Source organism: Xenopus tropicalis, chromosome 5, assembly GCF_000004195.4.
Source record: "Xenopus tropicalis strain Nigerian chromosome 5, UCB_Xtro_10.0, whole genome shotgun sequence".
NCBI lineage: Eukaryota > Metazoa > Chordata > Amphibia > Anura > Pipidae > Xenopus > Xenopus tropicalis.
In genome coordinates this window covers 159,343,750-159,366,861 of record NC_030681.2, presented here as the reverse complement: position 1 = coordinate 159,366,861, position 23,112 = coordinate 159,343,750, and the positions used below count along the sequence as shown (strand labels likewise).

At 42.5% G+C, this 23,112-nt stretch overlaps 1 protein-coding gene across 1 annotated transcript; it reads right to left on the bottom strand.

Annotated features, from left to right (window-relative positions):
* Positions 1-8,139: 8,139 nt before the first annotated feature.
* Positions 8,140-22,129, bottom strand: LOC116411040 (vomeronasal type-2 receptor 26-like). Its single transcript, XM_031902813.1, has 3 exons — positions 21,860-22,129; positions 12,326-12,449; positions 8,140-9,035 (listed from the first exon to the last, which is right to left on the bottom strand). Exons 1-3 carry the CDS (start codon positions 22,127-22,129, stop codon positions 8,140-8,142), a joined length of 1,290 nt encoding a protein of 429 aa, XP_031758673.1.
* Between the last annotated feature and the right edge of the window lie 983 nt (positions 22,130-23,112).

Genomic DNA, 23,112 nt, shown 5'->3' with positions numbered 1-23,112 from the left:
AATTAAAAAAAGGGGTTTGTATCCTGAATCCCAACGTTGGCCCCCATGAACTCAAAACACAAAGGAACCAGATTTTATCTGTGATGTTACCTCTGAAAAGTAAGGGCCCCAGAGATCGGCGCTGTTATTGATAAATAATTGATCCCCATCAGATCTGGATGTGTCAAAGCTCCCAACCTTTATGGTCTGTATATTTCCTTTTCCAAAGAAGTACCATTTCAGAATATCATAATTGGCTGGTGGGTCTCTATTGTCTTTAAAGTATATCTGGTCCCCAGAAGATGTTCTGAATGCCACATGCTGCATCAATGCATTTAGCTTAAAAATATATAAGAATACATATGTCATTTCTTTAAAAAATATTATAATATCCCTATACAGGTTGCCATGTCTACTAATTCCCTTGAAAGAATTATGGATTGTATAATCTAGATCATATAACTATCCCCAGTGGTCTGGAAGAAACATGTGGCTTAGATATTACAGGTATGTTGGATAAAGAAACTGAAAGACACATAGACAAATGCAAAGTGGGGCTACAAACTTGTGAAAACAAGTTCCTTGGTTCTTAGATGTCAACAAAAACTGAAAGATCACAAGTTGAGCTCGGATATAACGTTTTTCTGGCACCATCTTGTCCTACTCAACCTTCTGTCATTCAATTCTTCTTACCTATAATTGGTCCCAGTATCAGGATCCCAACACTTTTGGGTGCAAGGAACACCCACCTTCTTCCTGCCATTGTGATTGGGGTTGAGTTGGTAATTTCAATCCATCAGTACAAAAATTAGCATTCTTAACAACATCTTTAACCTCCAGTGGGAAAGTGTTAAAAGCCGGGGTACTTCAAGTGGGTATCATTATATCTGGGTACAAGTGACCCTTACAGACTTTGTTATAGGTCTTAGTGTTCAATTAGTGAAACTTTCTAGAATCTACAAATGTAATGCTAGTCTGTTTAGAAAAATAATTACAAAGCCTAAAATGAGCAAAACTTATAAAGATCAAGACAAAAGGTATTAATGTATAATGACTGTACAAAGGAACGTACCTGCCATTGCTTAAAGTACATGTGTAGGCTCTCTGCTGATTTAGGGGAACGTGTCATTGTGCCGTACAGTTCATGGAGAGTGTGAGCCATTGTGTAAACTGCAGTGTAAACCCCATAAGCTATTCTGTAATTAAATGTTCCGTAGGATTCCAGAACTGTATCATCAAATGTTTTATTCCCGGTACATTTTGGTAGAGAGACCTCGGTTGTTTTCCCTGGGGCCAAGTCTGAAAAACTGCAACTAAAAAACATTTCCCAGATCTTTGAGAACAAAGTATCATCTCGATGTTTAAATGGATTTACGGAATAGAAAAATTGCTTAAAACCGGGAATCTCCCCTTGTTGTAAGGAAAGTGACAAAGTGCCATTGAGAGTTACTGGTGTTTGTGAATATCGCAGCTCGATTACACGGGAGAAAGAGGAGGATGCAATCCATATTTTCTTCGGCATTTTATAACCACCAAACAAACGATTAAAATTGTCAATATACTGTGAACTGATAAAAAGAATGATCACCTTGGCTGTGGTCTTGTACATTGTCTGCGCTATAGACCTATATATGTCTGTAATATTTACTTGTGACCTAGTTAAATCTGACAATTTTTTAAGTCTAATGAGGAAGGCCAAGCAGCCGCCATCTTTGTTCATTTGATTTTGTAGCCTTTCACTTGCCCTGTTCCCAGTGTCATCATCCGATACAACAAGCCCAACCCATTTCCAGCCAAAATGCCTAATCAGGCTCATTATAGCATCAATTTCAGATAACTCATTGGGGATCATTCGGTAGAAAGACGGAAACTCTAGTCTGTTATTAAATATGGGATCAGCAGAGCCGTAACTGATCTGTAGATACAAGAAAAACATGTCAACAAAATAAAAATAAGAAGCAGCTAATTAGCTACGTGCTACATAAACTAATACTTATTACTCCATGGATGGTGAAGGCAATAGATGGGCACTCATATGTTCATGACATTTTGACTTTTGGCACAGGAATCTCTGTAACTGTTGGGCAGAGAAGTTATGGAATGAGGGACTCACTGGTGGGATTCAATATTGGGGTCAATGTCTTTTTAGCAACAAACATCTTAAAGTGTATAGTTGATCAACCAATCCAATTGCCTTTGGTGAAAATGAATTAGCTGATGGATGCCCAGCTTTGGGTTTATTTGCTTTATCTGATTCATCCTGTAGAGGGTTTTGGAATGGTTGAACCTGATGTGCTTTGTAATTAGAGGTATTTTTTTAATGGTTTTATCCCCTTGTTTTTAATAAGGGCAGATTTTCTAAATCCTAAAATTCTAGATTCATCTTAGAGTATCCCATACTTATCATATTGTCTTGCATAATTTTCTGTCTCTAACATTTGTTGGTAGAATTTATTGAATGTGAAAACAACCAAGAAAAGAATATCTTGCTTAATGCAGTCTTACCATTGACCAGTGGTTGGTTTCCAGAACTTTTTTAGTTCAAACCCAACTTTTTGGTCCAAAGTTTGGCCAGGACCCCTCTTAGCATAAAACAGTGTCAACATATAAAAAGGTAGTTCTATCTGCCATTCAACCACATTGCATCGCAAAAAAAATAATTTTTTTTTGCAAATCTTAACCTAAATGATCTTAAAGCCCATCAGTCTCCCAAATCTCACTATAACTGGTCACCTCAACCAGATCTCCAGGCCCTCTAGAGAAGCCAGCCTCTAGATTTGGGAAAAGCGCCCATAGACTGTGCTATTTAACTAATGTTAAAACCATTCAATAATTCTTTGGAACTCCTAAGCATTCTAAAGTACAGTAGAAGTATTCAATTCCAAAAACCTGATGTGCCTATTAGTTTATAATTCATCTAGTGGCTTAAAGCTCCTAAATGTTTTCATGACAAAAGTTAAAGAAAAACTAAAAAATATCGAACAGTCTTGATCTGCAGAAGAAATCCATTTTTTCATTGACAGTGAACTACATTTTTCCATTGTCTTCTTCAAAAACAGAAAGGATTAAAATAGCAAATAATTGTTATGTCAGAAGAAATGACTGCCACTAGACCACAAGAAGACTTTGTAGGTATTTGTTCTACCTCAGCAGTGAATGGGGGCAACTTGGGATGCTAAATTTCTTTTCTCCAAGTCTGTACAGATGGAGCAAAGTGAACTGCAAAGTGCTTTGGGCCAAGCCATACATGTGTTGATTTCTACATATCACTTCTTTGACTCTGATGGAGTTGAATGAAGTTGAGTTGAATCCCAGAGCTTCTTATGTCAATGAACTGGAAGGTCTATCATTATTCTCTTCTGACTTTCCATGTTCTTGATGGATTGAGAAATAAGCATTAATCAGATTGCAATGAGCAAAATGAGCAACTCTGATTGGCAGTAGAAGGAATCTGATATTCCTCACCAGTGTTCCCAGATTGATTTACCAGTGCCTTATCCATAACCCGAGTATTGCCAATATCAGGATAAATTGTCTATCGCAACAGATTGACTGTGATTTAATGAGATGAAATGATGGTGCCACTTTGCAGAGAGATTTGACAAAATTGGAAAACTGGGCAGCAAACTCGAAAATGAACTCCAGTGTAGGAAAGTGAAAGGTTATGCCCATTGGTAGAAATAATATAAATGTGAGTTATACACTAAATGGTAGTGTGTTGGGGGAACCTTAATAGAGAAGGGTCTGGGGGGGGTTTGTAGATAACAAGTTGTCTAATTCCAGGCAGTGTCATTCTGAGACTGGGCTCACTTGGAAGTGTTGAACTTGATGGACTTTGGCCTTTACAAACCAAGTTTAATATGTGACTATGTTTGTACTAACTGTACCTAGCAGGTTTTGTAACAAAGCAAATGGCTAGGGGCTACGGTCAACATTGAACAAACTGCCAATCTTTATATAAAAATAACAATTACAATTTAAGACAATGAATGGGAGCAGCTTATGGAATAAATCATTTCCACACAGACCTGAGGGTACCTGTAGATCCCTACGAGCCACGCGATGGACAGAGATGATTCTGAAGACAAGTCTCCTATGAACCCCACAACCTTCCTGTTATTCCAGCAGCTGTAATTTGGGATTATTTGTTCTGTTCCAGACAGGATGCCAAAAGCACTTGCAAAAGACTTCATTCCTGAGCCACAGGAGTCATAGATCCGATAGCCCAAAGTCACATTAGGCAGTATCTCCGGGTCCTTATTGATCTCCCCAATCGTATAAATGAAAACCAGTAGGTGGCAATAGTGTCTGAATGAGGAGATTCTGTTATGTAGGGAGACAGGCTCAACTATTAGATTCTATTAATGAGATTAAATATTAAGATAATGACAAAGCTCTATGTTATCATTTTTTAATGCCCCAAAAAATAAGTAAATATAAATCCTGTTTCTTTACAAAGTGTATTGCCAAACAAACACTACAATTTAACATTTTTTGGTTGTATTTAAAGTGCACTGAGATTGAATGATCTTTACACCAAATGGGGCACTTTGTATTCAATGTAGTTTTATATATCCTATAGGCAAAGTGAAAAGAAAACTAACTTGCCCTTACTGTGTGCACAGTGTAGCCCAAAGAAAATGATGGAACCTATCATTTATCTGGAGAATTCCACCAATGATCAAGTCCCCGTCACTAAAGTGGTTCATCCTGATGATACTGCTCAGCTGGCTCCCAGAGCTGGGTCTGAGCATTTCAACTGCAGAAGGGAGTACCTGGAACATCAGAACCAGTAGCAGAACCTTGAGTCTGGCAGGAAACAGAACTTTAATTGATCCACAGACAAGAGCAAAGAGATGATGCAGGTTCCTGAGCTGATGGGGGCAGAGAGGTGACATCCATGTGCCAGTAACAGAGCAGCCAGAGTCTATATCCCTAGCAATGTTCCCTTAGTTATATATCTTCCCTGAACTGCAATCTATGAGCAGCTGCAGCCACTGACATATTTTAGCAGCACAGTTATAGAGTTTCCTAAATCAGCCATAATAGCCGGTGTCCTGCTCTTCCCAATACAGCAGCAGCCTTGGGATTTATGGACTTTGCTTAGAACTTTTCTCCTAAAGGTTAAAGCTGTAGATTTTAGACTTGTTCCCTATGGGTCCCTACATATGCCAAAGTAGCTATGGCTATGAAAAAAAGCATCAAAGAACCCATTAAGTTTTGGCTTTCTATTTATGTAGGGTATTGAAGCATATGGGTTTGTTACATGAAGACTCTGCCCACAAATTTGTTTAGGTGCCAGTGGGGCATCCCAGTCAGATATCTCAGGAGTTAAGTCTCTTAAAAGTGCTTTTGTAAAGTTGGTACTTGGGGCTGGTGTGCTTCTAGCTTGGGACCAGTGTAGGCCTTTACTATAACTACCTTGAACCACAGCAGATGAATGAAGACTCCAGGACCCCATTACACTGTACAGTCCCCAAGATTCACTCAAGCCGCAGGTTCTCCTCCAACCTACACCTGAACGCTCTCAATTCCCTACCTTGCACACACTTGCACAGGGGCTCCACCCCCCAAATACTCACTCATCCTTGGGACCCGGGCTGTCCTTGCTATCTTATTATTGTTAGAACCATAGTAGTCGCATTGTGTGGTTTTCATTAAAGAGAACAATACTTTTTATTATACTGAAGAAACCTTGGTCGAATTCTCTGGTCATATGATGGTTTCTTTTAAATTGAAAATATCCTGAGAAATGGAACAGATTATGGAGGCTAGGTTTTGGGTCTCTAAAGAAGGCAGCTGCAAATAGCTCTTTAGAAGATTTTTGAGGCCCAATGGGAGTGGAAACAAATACAAAAAAATCCAAACCTTCCTCACAAACCTACGTATCTGCTAGATGGGAGGGTTTAACATTTAGAACATAACAGTCTCTGAGGAAAAAGTTGGTAACAGTACAGTACAGTCATCGGATTCTATGATTTGGATCTGGAATGGGATTTCAAGCAAAAAAACTCCCCAGACCCTTTTCACAATTGTAGAGACACCTTTAAGAAAAATCAAGTAACTCAACTCAAGGATTTTTTGCAGAAGTCCACAGAGGGTTTCCTTGAGGTTGTAAAGTCGTACTATGCTAGTTTTTTTCAGGCATTAGGCCTTGTAGAGGGTGCAATTGGTAGAATGAATAACAAGAAATCTCCGGGGCATGATGGACTTACAGCAGAATTCTATAAGACATTTGAGGAGATGTCAGTCCCAGTGGTAACTAAGATGGGTGTCAATGAGGTATTCTGCTTTATTGCTGCTGTCACATGGGAGATGATTGAGAACTAAGGACTGACTTCCTTTCTTAATTTGGATAGGACAATTTTGCAAGGATTCTTTTTTCCAGGTTAATTTTATTTTCTGGCACTTTATTATCATCCTGTCAGTTTTCATGGTGAAGAGGCAGAGTGCAATCCTTACTTTAAGGGAAGACTTGGAGTTATGCAGAGCTCATGGGGCAAAAACAGTATCTGTTGTCTTTGGATCAGATAAAGGCTTTGATAAGGTTGACCTCAACTATCTATGGGTGGTTTCATCTAAATAAGGTATCCCAGATAGATTAATTAGTTGGATGAAGATATTGTATGACTGGGCAAAACCCTTTCCAATGATTAATGGCTGGCAAGGGAAGGATTTAAGTTGGGGCCTGGGTAAGGCATGGCTACCCTCTAAGTTCTCTTCTCTCCTTTCCTGAAGATGGAGCAGGACAAAGGCTTGGAGTGGGATTGCATGCCTGTTGGGCAGCCACTCACCTTTGCAGCCTACATGGATGAGGTGTCAGGAATCATTTCTAAGAAAAAGGTTGTTGATGCAGTCACTGATTGCATCAGAAGTAGTTTGGGCACCTTTCACTCTCCTGTCGACCACAAAAGTTGGAATTTTTTGGGTTTCTAGGAGGGGAGCCAATTTTTCAGGTTGGTAATTTCTCAGTAGCCCCAGTTCAGGTAAAGATCATGGGAGTTAAATCTCTTTATTCTCAAGTCCACGGCCTGTTCTTCTAGGTGCCCTAGGGGATCAGACTGAACCCAGTAAAAAGAGGGGTAACATTCCTCTACAGGAAAGAGGGAGGGTCAGGGATGGTTTGTCAAATCATCTTCCTAGGCACCATTTTTGTAAAATTTAATCTTTGGAATCTGGGCCAAAGGATGTGTTCTATGTGGGGAACTTTTGTTAGGTTTGGATATTTAAGGAACCTCACAAGGAGACAACTGTATGAGATGGGGCTCAGAACCTTTTTTGCTTCTTCTTAAGCTTTAATGGACTATCCTAGTGGATCTTATGAGGTGGAGCATAAAGGGTTTGCTCATCCTAATTGTAAGTAAGGGGTAGATAGTAGAATGTGAGTAATGAGTAGATAATAGAATTCTACGACAATTTGCAGATATTTTGTTTTTTGTTCTATCGGATGTTAATACCAATTACACTGAAATTTAAAATGGCAGATGAATAGTAGAGGTTTTTTATGGAGTGATAAGCAATAAAACAAAAAAAAATAAATAAATAAAACTGAAGCCCAAAGAATTTGCGGTCTAGGAGATAAGCAGAATAATATATTTGATAAAAAACTAAACACAATAAAAAATTAACTAAATAACATAATAATTGCTAAATATAAATATAATATGTACCCAGTATTACGATTAGGGATTTAACTTGTGTCCATCTCTCTCTTTGGCTCACTGTCCCTCTGTTTTGTCTGATTTGTGCATGAACATTAACCAAGGTTGTTCTCATTAATTCACATGCTTTCAGGATTGAGACCCCTTTTTTGGTCCCTATGCTTATAGCAATGTTACAGATAAGTCCATGTATTGTCATCAGAATCACCCTACTTTAGTTCCAGGGGTACACAAGGCAAAAAATCATCCCACACCTCACCGTAATTGACCCTCAGGTTGGGCCACCTTAGCTCATAACAAGGTTACAGAAACACTGAGGTAACAGCCACCATGTTACAGTTCCAGGATACCCAGGGCAGAAAGTAAAACCAGTACCCTGAATGGACTTCAAACTGGTAACAAAAAAAACAAGTATTCAAAACCACATTCTAGTTTGTAAATATATTTATTTTCTTTAATCTTCTAGAAAGCCCATAATTCTTAGCAATAGATAATTCTATCATTTTCTAATAACATTGGCTTTTGTGTTGAGTTCAGGCCTTAGAAATAAGATATAGCACTTGGGAATGAATATACAGCCCAATAACCCAGCACTGGAGGATAAGATGGCAAATATCTCAACTGCCACCATTCTACTGCCCTTACTGCTCAGGTATGCAGGGACAAATGCCCCCCACACGCTACAGAACCCCAACATACTGAAAGTGATGTTTTTAGCCTCATTAAATCGGTCAGGGAAATCCTTGGCTAGAAATGCAGCAATGAAACTTAGTAAGGCCAACGTTCCTATATATCCAATTATACAGAAGAAGAAAAAGTCAGACCCTTCATTGCACATCAGAATAATATAGTCTGGGTCAGAGAGAGTATCAGCCTCTGGAAATGGGGGATTGGAGGCCAACCACACAGAAGAGATGACAATTTCAACTAATGAACATACAATGACTAATATGATGGCCAGTTGGGTTCCTACATACTTCTTCAGCTTGCTCCCAGGCTTTGTGGCATTGAAGGCAATAATAACTGTGAGAGTTTTAGCCAACACAGAAGAAACAGAAATAGTAAATACAATCCCAAATGTTACTTGTCGGAGGAGACAACATATCTGAGTTGGGCGTCCAATGAATAATAAAGTGCAGAGGAAACACAACATGAGAGAGATGAGGAGGAGACAGCTGAGATATCGGTTGTTGGCTCTCACTATAGGAGTCTCGCGGTACTTTATAAAGATTCCCAGGATTACAGCACAAGTGACGGATAATATTACAGAGATGGAGGATAAAGTAGAGCCCAGTTGGTCTCCATAGGAAAGGTAATTTATATTCCTTGGGATGCAGCCGTTTCTTCCAACATTTGACTTTGCATATTTAGAGCATTTCATACAACTCTGGGCATCTGTAATAAAGTTTAAAGAAGGAAAATAAGGTGTTAAACCAAACTGATATGAAAATCTTTGGCAAAAGATCCAGACATCCCAGGTAATCAGTAGCCAAGACTGTGGGGCACATTCATTAAAGTATGACAGGTCTGATTACTAAAAATTCATATTTATTCTAAAGTTTAGAACCTTGGTGTATTTTCTACAATATTTTTGTTAATTTGTGCAACTTTTACGTATTTGTCGCAAAGAGTAGGAAAGTTTCGGATTCATTTAAGCTTCGGTATGGTGACTTTCCTTGGGCCGGGTTGGAGCTGCAGAGTGCCATTGAGCCCTATGGGTGACTTTCCTTGGGCCGGGTTGGAGCTGCAGAGTGCCATTGAGCCCTATGGGAGGCTTTCCTTGGGCCGGGTTGGAGCTGCAGAGTGCCATTGAGCCCTATGGGAGGCTTTCCTTGGGCCGGGTTGGAGCTGCAGAGTGCCATTGAGCCCTATGGGAGACTTTCCTTGGGCTGGGTTGGAGCTGCAGAGTGCCATTGAGCCCTATGGGAGACTTTCCTTGGGCCGGGTTGGAGCTGCAGAGTGCCATTGAGTCCTATGGGAGGCTTTCCTTGGGCCGGGTTGGAGCTGCAGAGTGCCATTGAGCCCTATGGAAGACTTCCCTTGGGCCAGGTTGGAGCTGCAGAGTGCCATTGAGCCCTATGGGAGACTTTCCTTGGGCCGGGTTGGAGCTGCAGAGTGCCATTGAGCCCTATGGAAGACTTCCCTTGGGCCAGGTTGGAGCTGCAGAGTGCCATTGAGCCCTATGGGAGGCTTTCCTTGGGCCGGGTTGGAGCTGCAGAGTGCCATTGAGCCCTATGGGAGACTTTCCTTGGGCTGGGTTGGAGCTGCAGAGTGCCATTGAGCCCTATGGGAGACTTTCCTTGGGCCGGGTTGGAGCTGCAGAGTGCCATTGAACCCTATGGGAGACTTTCCTTGGGCCAGGTTGGAGCTGCAGAGTGCCATTGAGCCCTATGGGAGACTTTCCTTGGGCCGGGTTGGAGCTGCAGAGTGCCATTGAGCCCTATGGGTGACTTTCCTTGGGCCGGGTTGGAGCTGCAGAGTGCCATTGAGCCCTATGGGAGGCTTTCCTTGGGCCGGGTTGGAGCTGCAGAGTGCCATTGAGCCCTATGGGAGGCTTTCCTTGGGCCGGGTTGGAGCTGCAGAGTGCCATTGAGCCCTATGGGAGGCTTTCCTTGGGCCGGGTTGGAGCTGCAGAGTGCCATTGAGCCCTATGGGAGGCTTTCCTTGGGCCGGGTTGGAGCTGCAGAGTGCCATTGAGCCCTATGGGAGGCTTTCCTTGGGCCGGGTTGGAGCTGCAGAGTGCCATTGAGCCCTATGGGAGACTTTCCTTGGGCTGGGTTGGAGCTGCAGAGTGCCATTGAGCCCTATGGGAGACTTTCCTTGGGCCAGGATGGACCTGCAGAGTGCCATTGAGCCCTATGGGAGACTTTCCTTGGGCCAGGTTGGACCTGCAGAGTGCCATTGAGCCCTATGGGAGACTTTCCTTGGGCCGGGTTGGAGCTGCAGGGTGCCATTGAGCCCTATGGGAGACTTTCCTTGGGCCGGGTTGGAGCTACAGAGTGCCATTGAGCCCTATGGGAGACTTTCCTTGGGCCGGGTTGGAGCTGCAGAGTGCCATTGAGTCCTATGGGAGACTTTCCTTGGGCCGGGTTGGAGCTGCAGAGTACCATTGAGCCCTATGGGAGACTTTCCTTGGGTCGGGTTGGAGCTGCAGAGTGCCATTGAGCCCTATGGGAGACTTTCATTGGGCCGGGTTGGAGCTGCAGAGTGCCATTGAGCCCTATGGGAGACTTTCATTGGGCCGGGTTGGAGCTGCAGAGTGCCATTGAGCCCTATGGGAGACTTTCCTTGGGCCGGGTTGGAGCTGCAGAGTGCCATTGAGCCCTAGGGGAGACTTTCCTTGGGCCGGGTTGGAGCTGCAGAGTGCCATTGAGCCCTATGGGTGACTTTCCTTGGGCCGGGTTGGAGCAGCAGAGTGCCATTGAGCCCTAGGGGAGACTTTCCTTGGGCCGGGTTGGAGCTGCAGAGTGCCATTGAGCCCTAAGGGAGACTTTCCTTGGGCCGGGTTGGAGCTGCAGAGTGCCATTGAGCCCTATGGGAGACTTTCCTTGGGCCGGGTTGGAGCGGCAGAGTGCCATTGAGCCCTATGGGAGACTTTCCTTGGGCCGGGTTGGAGCTGCAGAGTGCCATTGAGCCCTATGGGAGACTTTCCTTGGGCTGGGTTGGAGCTGCAGAGTGCCATTGAGCCCTATGGGAGACTTTCCTTGGGCCGGGTTGGAGCTGCAGAGTGCCATTGAGCCCTAGGGGAGACTTTCCTTGGGCCGGGTTGGAGCTGCAGAGTGCCATTGAGCCCTATGGGAGACTTTCCTTGGGCCGGGTTGGAGCTGCAGAGTGCCATTGAGCCCTATGGGAGGCTTCCAAAATCATGCACTGAAGGTTCAAAGTCAGAAAGTTTTTTGCGCCGTTTACGATCATTTGGATACGAAAATTTCGTAACTTTCGGATCGTACCGCAATATTTTCATGCCACAACATTTCCACACATCAGAAATTATTGTTAACTAAATTGTACTTTAAAATAATCTAAATTCGTACATTGATCAATGAACCCCTTTGTGTAAGGACCCAAAGGGCTAACAGCCCCAAGGATGTAAATCCCCTACCTTGCTAGGCAGCTGCCTGTGTATCAATTATATGTAATTCGCTTTAATATAGTGATTTGGAAAGGTGGTTCTTTCTCTTTGGCCTCCTTCCTCTGAGCCAGGAGGATGTGTCTGGGGAGCCCATGCCAACAAGACCCAGTAAAGAGTTCTGCCTTAGAAGGACAAGTGGAAGTCAGGCTTAGTATATTGCACCCTGAACTACTTCTGCTGGAAGGGATACAGACCACTAGCTGGTAATGTTAAATGGGTGTTAATACAATGCCCCGGGGTTCCCTCGAGGACATTAACAGGTCACCAGTTACTTGCCAAGTGTCTCCACAGTGGTGTCCACAGAACCCTGCTCTACCTATGCCTGTAAAGAGTCCAGGGTGACCCATGGTCTACCATCACTAACTGGAAAGGAACTTAAGTGAGGGTTACATATGTATGTACTGAAGCAGGAATCATCATCCTTTATTTATAAAAATACGGGCAAAAGTTTCTAGATCTATCGATTTCTGAGGGGAAGGTTCTGGAATCAATATAAGCCACCCACCTTCTTCTAGATTTATTAAAGACCCTTTGCCTTTGAGACCAGACGTACCTGTTATGTTAGACATCTCCCCATCGGCACACAGTACACAGTTATAACAGCAACTTGGCGCCCCTTCTACTTTAGCTTTCCTGAATCCAGGCTTACAGGGCTCGCTACAGCGAGAATGGACAAACTGTGGGGTAGAATAGAAACATGAATTTAAAGGTACAGTAAGGGCAATGGCACAAGAGGTGATTAGTCTTCCCGCAATTAATCTCCTGTAGTGGTGGTGACTAATCTCCTCTGAATGTTTTCCTTCCAGCAATAATGTATATCGAAAAACATATCCGTCCCCTTGGCTTTCCAAAATCATCCAACGTGTCCTCGCGAGGCAACTTCAGTTAGCCTAAGAGATGCCTATGTTCTCCTACTGGCGATTTACATTATGTCTAGTAGGTAAGCATTTGGAGGAGATAAGTCTCTATTGGAGGAGATAAGTCTAGAGGAGATAAATAATGATGAGCGAATTTTTCCCCAGGGATGGATTTGCAGGGAATTTCCGCATTTCGCCAGTGGCAAATTGTTTTGAAAATTTGCAGCGGAAAAATTCATCACGCAGAATTTTTTTTGTCGCACGTCAAATTGGGTGCGGTCACGTAAAAAAAAGCGTGAGCAACAAAAAAAATAGATGCAGGCGACAAATAAAGGCACGGACAACAAAAAAAAATCAGGCGACAAATGCGTTTGGCAAATTTTTTTGCCGTTTTGCGAATTTTCTTGCCGTTTCGTGAATTTTATGGCGAAGCAAAACCGGACAGATTCGCTCATCCCTAGAGATGGTCATTTCTTTAACAAATCAATTCCTTCTTCACAAAAATACCCTTTAGTGGTTTAAGTTTTTTTTACCTCAGTAAAGTGGATTAGTAAAAGCTTTGATGAAGCATTGGGGTATTCTTACTGGCTGGGAGTCGGAAAAAAAGAAGAAGAACATTGCGCCTTTGCATTTTAGGTCCCTGCATTTTTTGTCTCTATGGGGCAAATTTACATAGCAATTTTGAGAGAAAGTCATTTTTTTTTCTTTTTTTACAAGATTTACAAATGTTTTTTTTGCCAGAACTTTATTTTTCTGATATGGTTTCTTGAACAATTTTTGTTTTTCTGAAATTTTTCCCCCCAAAATTCGAGTTTTTCAAAAATAACAATAATTTGTGATTTATTCATGTTTAGTTAACTTTTCAAATTTTTTTTTGTCAGGTTTTTTGGTCAGAGTTTTACTCAGTTTCAAGGAGAAGTTAATCCCATCATTGTTTTCTGTTTCACTCAGTTTCAAGGGGAAGTTAATTCCCCCTTATTGTTTTCTGTTTAACCTAGTTTTAAGGGGAGGTTAATCCCCCTCATTGTTTTGTGTTTCACCCAGTTTCAAGGGGAAGTTAATCCCATCATTGTTTTCTGTTTCACCCAGTTTCAAGGAGAAGCTAACCCCCCTCGCTGTTTAATGTTTTTACTCAGTTTCGAGGAGAAGTTAATCCCCTCATTGTTTTCTGTTTCACCCAGTTTCAAGGACAAGTTAATCCCCTCATTGTTTTCTGTTTCACCCAGTTTCAAGGGGGGGTTAATCCCATCATTGTTTTCTGTTTCACCCAGTTTCAAGGAGAAGTTAATCCCCCTCATTGTTTTCTGTTTTACTGAGTTTCAAGGAGAAGTTAATCCCCCTCATTGTTTTCTGTTTAACCCAGTTTCAAGGGGAAATTAATCCCATCATTGTTTTCTGTTTCACACTGTTTCAAGGAGAAATGAATCCCCTTATTGTTTTCTATTTCACCCAGTTTCAAGGGGAAGTTAATCCTCTCATTGTTTTCTGTTTAACCCAGTTTCAAGGGGAGGTTAATCCCATCATTGTTTTCTATTTCACCCAGTTTCAAGGGGAAGTTAATCCCCTCATTGTTTTCTGTTTCACCCAGTTTCAAGGGGAAGTTAATCCCCTCATTGTTTTCTGTTTCACCCAGTTTCAAGGGGAAGTTAATCCCCTCATTGTTTTCTATTTCACTCAGTTTCAAGGGGAAGTTAATCTCCTCATTGTTTTCTGTTTCCCCCAGTTTCAAGGGGAAGTTAATCCCCTCATCGTTTTCTGTTTAACCCAGTTTCAAGGGGAAGTTAATCCCATCATTGTTTTCTGTTTCCCCTAGTTTCAAGGGGAAGTTAATCCTCTCATTGTTTTCTGTTTAACCCAGTTTCAAGGGGAGGTTAATCCCATCATTGTTTTCTATTTCACCCAGTTTCAAGGGGAAGTTAATCCCCTCATTGTTTTCTGTTTCACCCAGTTTCAAGGGGAAGTTAATCCCCTCATTGTTTTCTATTTCACTCAGTTTCAAGGGGAAGTTAATCTCCTCATTGTTTTCTGTTTCCCCCAGTTTCAAGGGGAAGTTAATCCCCTCATCGTTTTCTGTTTAACCCAGTTTCAAGGGGAAGTTAATCCCTTCATTGTTTTCTGTTTCACCCAGTTTCAATGGGAAGTTAATCCCCTCATTGTTTTCTATTTCACCCAGTTTCAAGGGGAAGTTAATCCCATCATTGTTTTCTATTTCACCCAGTTTCAAGGGGAAGTTAATCCCCTCATTGTTTTCTGTTTCACTCAGTTTCAAGGAGAAGGTAATCCCCTCATTGTTTTCTGTTTTACTCAGTTTCGAGGAGAAGTTAATCCCCTCATTGTTTTCTGTTTCACCCAGTTTCGAGGAGAAGTTAATCCCCTCATTGTTTTGTGTTTCACCCAGTTTCAAGGAGAAGTTAATCCCCTCATTGTTTTGTGTTTCACCCAGTTTCAAGGGGAAGTTTATCCCATCATTGTTTTGTGTTTCACCCAGTTTCAAGGGGAAGTTTATCCCATCATTGTTTTCTATTTCACCCAGTTTCAAGTGAAACTTAAACACATTATAGTTTTCCAAGAATGAGCACCACTGCACCTAAAATGGCTGCTGGAGCATTTACTGTTTGGGAAAAATAAAGAGGATTCATAGAAAAAAATCATGTTTCACCCTACCCATATGTATTATGACTATATATTTTTATACATATTTTTATGACTTTTGGACTGATTGGTCCCATCTTGGCTTTCGTACTTTATTTGTGCTGTTACCTCTGAAAAGTAAGGGCCCCAGAGATTGGCGCTGTTATTGATAAATAATTGATCCCCATCAGATCTGGAAGGGTCAAAACTCCCAACCTTTATGCTCTGTACATTATAATGAGGTCCTTTTTTCAAGAAGTACCATTTATGAATATCATAACGTGCCGGTGGGACTCCATCGTTTGTTAAGTGTATTTCAGCTCCAAAAAAAGTTTGGAATTTGACACGGTGAATCAGTGCATTTAGCTTAAAAACATCAAAAAGTGCATACAGTGATTCTTAAAAAACTATAATAACAATAAACATAAGAAATTCTTTATTCTCATATAGATTGCAAAGAATAATCATGCCACTGCTCATCTTAAATACTGGTCTATGCCCTGGGCACCCCTGGAATTATAGCAGGGTGACTGTTACCCCAATGTTTCTATATATCTGTAACCTTGTTATGGGCTAAGGGGGCCCAGCCTGAAGGCCAGTTAGGGGGGGATTTGGGGTGCTTATTTGTGCCCTGGGTACCCCTGGAACTATAGCGGGGTGACTGTTACCCCAATGTTTCTATATATCTGTAACCTTGTTATGGGCTAAGGGGGCCCAGCCTGAAGGCCAGTTAGGGGGGGATTTGGGGTGAGTGCTTGTTTGTGCCCTGGGTACCCCTGGAACTATAGCGGGGTGACTGTTACCCCAATGTTTCTATATATCTGTAACCTTGTTATGGGCTAAGGGGGCCTAGCCTGAAGGCCAGTTAGGGGGGGATTTGGGGTGAGTGCTTATTTGTGCCCTGGGTACCCCTGGAACTATAGCGGGGTGACTGTTACCCCAATGTTTCTATATATCTGTAACCTTGTTATGGGCTAAGGGGGCCTAGCCTGAAGGCCAGTTAGGGGGGGATTTGGGGTGAGTGCTTATTTGTGCCCTGGGTACCCCTGGAATTATAGCAGGGTGACTGTTACCCCAATGTTTCTATATATCTGTAACCTTGTTATGGGCTAAGGGGGCCCAGCCTGAAGGCCAGTTAGGGGGGATTTGGGGTGAGTGCTTATTGGTTCCCTGGGTACCCCTGGAACTATAGCGGGGTGACTGTTACCCCAATGTTTCTATATATCTGTAACCTTGTTATGGGCTAAGGGGGCCCAGCCTGAAGGCCAGTTAGGGGGGGATTTGGGGTGAGTGCTTATTTGTGCCCTGGGTACCCCTGGAACTATAGCGGGGTGACTGTTACCCCCAATGTTTCTATATATCTGTAACCTTGTTATGGGCTAAGGGGGCCCAGCCTGAAGGCCAGTTAGGGGGGGATTTGGGGTGAGTGCTTATTTGTGCCCTGGGTACCCCTGGAACTATAGCAGGGTGACTGTTACCCCAATGTTTCTATATATCTGTAACCTTGTTATGGGCTAAGGGGGCCCAGCCTGAAGGCCAGTTAGGGGGGGATTTGGGGTGAGTGCTTATTTGTGCCCTGGGTACCCCTGGAACTATAGCGGGGTGACTGTTACCCCAATGTTTCTATATATCTGTAACCTTGTTATGGGCTAAGGGGGCCCAGCCTGAAGGCCAGTTAGGGGGGGATTTGGGGTGAGTGCTTATTGGTTCCCTGGGTAACCCTGGAACTATAGCAGGGTGACTGTTACCCCAATGTTTCTATATATCTGTAACCTTGTTATGGGCTAAGGGGGCCCAGCCTGAAGGCCAGTTAGGGGGGGATTTGGGGTGAGTGCTTATTTGTGCCCTGGGTACCCCTGGAACTATAGCGGGGTGACTGTTACCCCAATGTTTCTATATATCTGTAACCTTGTTATGGGCTAAGGGGGCCCAGCCTGAAGGCCAGTTAGGGGGGGATTTGGGGTGAGTGCTTATTTGTGCCCTGGGTACCCCTGGAACTATAGCAGGTTGACAGTTACCCCAATGTTTCTATATATCTGTAACCTTGTTATGGGCTAAGAGGGCCCAGCCTGAAGGCCAGTTAGGGGGGGATTTGGGGTGGGTGCTTATTTGTGCCCTGGGTACCCCTGGAACTATAGCGGGATGACTGTTACCCCAATGTTTCTATATATCTGTAACCTTGTTATGGGCTAAGGGGGCCCAGCCTGAAGGCCAGTTAGGGGGGGATTTGGGGTGTGTGCTTATTTGTGCCCTGGGTACCCCTGGAACTATAGCGGGGTGACTGTTACCCCAATGTTTCTATATATCTGTAACCTTGTTATGGGCTAAGAGGGCCCAGCCTGAAGGCCAGTTAGGGGGGGATTTGGGGTGAGTGCTTATTTGTGCCCTGGGTACCCCTGGAACTATAGCAGGGTGACTGTTACCCCAATGTTTCTATATATCTGTAACCTTGTTATGGGCTAAGGGGGCCCAGCCTGAAGGCCAGTTAGGGGGGGATTTGGGGTGAGTGCTTATTTGTGCCCTGGGTACCCCTGGAACTATAGCGGGGTGACTGTTACCCCAATGTTTCTATATATCTGTAACCTTGTTATGGGCTAAGGGGGCCCAGCCTGAAGGCCAGTTAGGGGGGGATTTGGGGTGGGTGCTTATTTGTGCCCTGAGTACCCCTGGAACTATAGCAGGGTACCCTGTAATCCTATTGTACTTATGGCTAGGACCCTTAGCTCTCACTCTATATTTTAGGATACATCATAATTTCCTCATCAGCTGCTTTGGACCCCTCATGACGAGCCTGCCCTATAGTGTTGAAACCTTTGTTGTAAAGAAAAAAAAGCCAACCCCCATTAGATTGAGAAATGGCATTTACATGAACTTTTGAAAAATATATATTCTTTCCACTTATATAGAACACTCATATGGAAAATAAATAAATGACAGACCTGTTTCAGTTTATAATTGGAGATGACAGCTGGACATCTGAGAATGTTTCCCTACTCATTTAAATGACTTCTTCAATTTAAACCTCTTATATTCCTCTGACTGGTGAAATGTTTTCAAGAATAATTAAAAAGTCTAATTTCCTTAGACCTATGTTTACAGCTCCTGGTTCAGGAGCAACATGTTGATCACCAACAACCTTGGATTTTGCTCCCAATGGCCTTAAAGAAAGTTCCTGGCTTGGAGGCAAGTTTTGCTTGAATAAAATACAGATGTACTGCCAAACAGAGCCTTCCTTAGCTGCCAGTCCACAGGGGCCATAGGGGCTGCCAAATAGCCAATCACAGCCCTTATTTGGCACCCCGGAAACATGTTTCATTCTGGTGTTGCTCCCCTACTCTTTTTACATTTGAATTTGGCTCACTGGTAAAAAAAGGTTGGGGTTCCCTGGTATATAATGACCTTCATAGTCACATAGACAGTGTTCCCTCAAACGTAACACAAAGGGAAAGAAAAGATACTGGGGGCCCTTTTACATTCCCCTGGGGCACAAATACTAAAGCACCGGCCCAACCCGCCCACCCCTCTTGGATAGAGATCTTCCTAACACTCTCATCCCAGACCTAAAAGCCTCTGTAAATTTACACAATGCAGAAAGCCATGTGCATTGGAAATGACCCATTTTGGAAAAAACAATATATACATTGATAAATCATACAAACAAGTGGTACATTCATTAAAATTGCACAAAATATTGATTGTACCAAAAAAAAAAGATTATTTTGGCACATTGGAAACTTACAATAGAAAAATAGAAAATAAGACATTTTCTAAATACCAAAAAAACCCCATAGAAATCTTGACAGGGTTTAGATGGTGCAATTGTTTTTTTTTTTGTTTTTCTGACCATTTTTGTTTAAATCGAGCTAAATCAAGGAAATAAAGAACAACTATCCCCCTTTTTGTACATGATGAGACCATCATGCCCTTCCCCTACTTCTATCCTCCACTCTTCCTGCCTACAACTATCCCAGAACCAGGGCTTCAACCAAGGTAACAGGAATAGGGAGGTCCATAACCTCCATGGAAAAATGTCTTAAAATAGGTGGATGTTATTCTTGACATACAACAAGAAGACATTGCTACTAGTGAGAGCGAAGGCATGGATTCCCAGCAAATTTTTTGCATTTTGCCATTGGTGAATTGTTTTGCGAAACTTCCATGAAAATTTGCCGTGGAAAAATTCCTCGCGCAGAATTTTCTTTTGTTGCGTGTCAAATTGGTCGTGGTTCGAGTTAAATTGGGCGTGGTCGCATCAAAATAAGGGCTCGTTCGTGTAAAAATAGGCGTGATCACGGTAAAAACACGCGGGAGACAGAAAATAGATGCGGCCGACAAAAAATAGCCGCGGGCGACAAAAAAGCCACGGGCGACAAAAAAATTGCACGACAAATACGCTTCGAAATTTTTTGCTGTTTTGCGAATTTTCTTGCCTTTTCGTGAATTTTATGGCAAACCGAAATGGGACAGATTCGCTCATCACTAATTGCTACATGTGTCCATAGCGAACTGGATGGAGTAGCGTGACTCCACTTGTAATGCATGTTGGATAAATGTGAACATTGCAGACTGTGCTCTACGTCTTAGGGGCTCATTTACTTATATTTGTATTTTTTTGTCTAATTACATGAAAACTCTAAAAGTTTGTGATTTATTAAGCAAAGAAAAGACAAAAATGTCATCTAAAAGCTGTTGAGATCATGTAGAAGTCAATGGGAGCCGTCCTAGGTAAATTGTAACAATCTTTCTTTTATTTGTGGCTTTAGGGCAGGGCCCCCCAACCTTTCTTATTCGTGAGCCACAGTCAAATGTAAAAAGACTTGGGGAGCAACACAAGCACCATAAAAGTTCATGGAGGAGCCAAATAAGGGCTGTGATTGGCTATTAGGCAGCCTCTATGCACCCTATCAGCTTACAGGGGCTTTATTTGGTAGGAAATCTTGTTTTTATTCAACCAAAACTTGCTCCCAAGTCAGGAATTCAAAAATAACTCCCTGGTTTGGGGGCACTGAGAGCAACATCCAAGGGGTTGGGGAGCAACATGTTGCCCCCGAGCCTCTGGTTGGGGATCACTGCTTTAGAGGTTTTCAGGGTTTTTTTAAGTTTATTTGTAAGGGCAGGAAAATTCTTACACAAATGAAACTTTTCTGTTCTTTCCATTTCCGTTCCACATTTCAATTAATTCATGCGATTACAATTCTTTTAATAAATGACTAGACATTTGTGGTTGTAGTGGAAATGAGTTTTCTTGTGGTTTCAATTAGGGATGCACCGAATACCTTCATAAAGGATTCGGCTGAATACCGAACCAAATCCGAATCCTTAGGTTTTGGAAGGGTTATATCTGGGGAAAATGAGGAAAATTTTCAACTTCTGTGTTTCCATGACAAAAGGTCACTTGATTTTGTGGATTTTTAGGATTCAGATTCGGTTCAGCCAGAGGCATGGATTCTGGCGAATCTGAATCCTGGTGAAAAAGGCCGAATCTTGGCCTAATATCGAACTGAATCCTGGTGTAAGGCTCTCTGCCGGTGGGGTGCATTCTCCTACCTTAGGTTGCGCCAGCCTGCAGACATGCTCCTGTATTAGCCTGTGCTTCCGGGTACGTGCTCACTAAGGGGGGACATTGCGGTGTAACTGCGCATGCGCATTGGCCTAGTGACATGTGAAGTTGCGCGCATTTAAGTTTTAGGCGCCATTTTGGTTAAGGTTTTTTGTTACCACTTGCCCTCACTTCCTTTATTGCTTGACGCCAAAACTCCCTATTTAAACCCTTTCCCTCAGTCTCTGGCTTCTGGTTGTACCGGTTCCTGCTCACGCCTGTTTTTGATTGTTTCCTGACTTCGGCCTGTCTCCTGATTACGATTATTGCTGCCTCGACCTTTTGCCTGTTCCTGACTTTGAACCAGCCTGATCCTGTACCTTGTATTTAGTATTTGTTCTCTGGAGTTGGTAGGGCCCAAGCTAGGACCGCAGCAGAAAGTTCCGGGGCCCCAAAAGGGAGACTAGCTGGGTGTCTCTGCTTACAGAAGGATTTTAACCAGCGGTATCATTCATTGGCTCCTGCCTAACTAATACGTTACACCTGGATTCTGTGCATCCCTAGTTTCAATGAACTCTAAAACTACTAAAACCAGAATGTTGATAAATGGGCCTCCCTGTGTCCAATGAGTAAACCTCTGCAAATTTATTGAGTGCTGGTCTTTCTGTACAAAGGAACGTACCTGCCATTGCTTAAAGTACATGTGTAGGCTCTCTGCTGATTTAGGGGAACGTGTCATTGTGCCGTACAGTTCATGGAGAGTGTGAGCCATTGTGTAAACTGCAGTGTAAATCTGTAAAGATGTTCTGAAATTAAATGTCTCATAAGATGGCAAATTTGAATCATCAAACGATTCGTTGCCGGTACATTTATTAATTGAGGTGCCTTCTCTGGGTGCCGTCTCTGAAAAGGTGCAAAAAAATAATGTTTCCCAAATCTTTGTGAACAAAACATCCCGTTGATATTTGAATGGGTTTATGGAGCGGAAGAACTGCTTGAAACTAGGAGCCTCCCCTTGTTGGAAGGAAAGTACCAACGTGCCGTTGAAAGGGAATAATACCCGTAAATGTTGCAGCTCGACTGAATGGAAGAAAGACGATGTCGCGATCCATATTTTTGGGAGTTTTTTACTCTCATATATTATCCCGATGCAGGTAAAATACTTGGAACTGGAGAAGAGAATGACCACTTTAGCCGTGCTTCTATAGATCTGTTCTCTGATGGTCTTGATGTCTGCCTTGTTACTCAAACACCTTCTCTTCATTGTAAAGCGAAAGGCCAAACAGACACCATCTTTGCTCATTACTTTTTCCAGCCGATTAATCACCATGTTCCCAGTGTCGTCATCCGATACAACAAGCCCAACCCATTTCCAGCCAAAATGCCTAATCAGGCTCATTATAGCATCAATTTCATTTAACTCATTGGGGATCATTCGGTAGAAAGACGGAAACTCTTGTCTGTTATTAAATATGGGATCAGCAGAACCGTAACTGATCTGTAGATTTAAAATAAATCATCGTATTCCAGTAAATTATCTTAGATCAGAGTAGCTACATTTTATATAACATCATACTCATTGTACCAGGAACAGCAGAAGCAACTTGGTGTATAGAGTAACATTGATTTACCCATCAGGTTGGCTTTGTGGGCAGTAGGGAAATGATTTAGCTGATGATTACTTTGGGTTTATTTCCTTTATCTGATTCATTCTGACAGAATATGCCAATAATGAATCTAGCTGAACCTTTGTTATTTGTGATTAACATTATGGGGCTGATTTACTAAGACACGAATTCCGACCGAATTGGAAAAATTGCGATTGGAAAACGAACATTTTGCGACTTTTTCGTATTTTTTGCGTTTTTTTCGGCGCCTTTACGACTTTTCGGAAATTATCACGACTTTTTCGTTACCAATACGATTTGCGCGAAAAAACGCGAGTTTTTCGTAGCCATTCCGAAAGTTGCGCTTTTTTCGTAGCGTTAAAACTTAAAAGGCGCAATGTTTTGCGCAAGTTTTAACACTACGAAAAAATCGCAACTTTCCGAATGGCTACGTTTTTCCGCAAAAATCGTATTGGTAACGAAAAAGTCGCGATAATTTTCCGAAAAAAACGCAAAATACCGATCATTACGAAAAAAACTCAATCGGACGCATTCGGCCCGTTCGTGAGTAAGTAAATGGGCCCCTTAGAGTGAGTATTCAAGAACAAGTCTAAAGGGTTGAGGAGACCACCTCATACATATGCAAAACAGACCAAAGGGATTCTGGGAACAAATTCCTTAAGGCTCCTGAAAAAATTACATTTAC

Bases quoted from the DNA above. Each gene is read 5' to 3' on its own strand.
- LOC116411040 (XM_031902813.1), bottom strand. From the start codon at position 22,129: ATGGTGATTAATCGGCTGGAAAAAGTAATGAGCAAAGATGGTGTCTGT. The intron at 12,450-21,859 runs GTATTATTCCCT...TCTACCCCACAG, and splicing joins TCGAGCTGCAACATTTACGG to TTTGTCCATTCTCGCTGTAG. The intron at 9,036-12,325 runs GTACGTCTGGTC...ACTTTATTACAG, and splicing joins GGAGATGTCTAACATAACAG to ATGCCCAGAGTTGTATGAAA.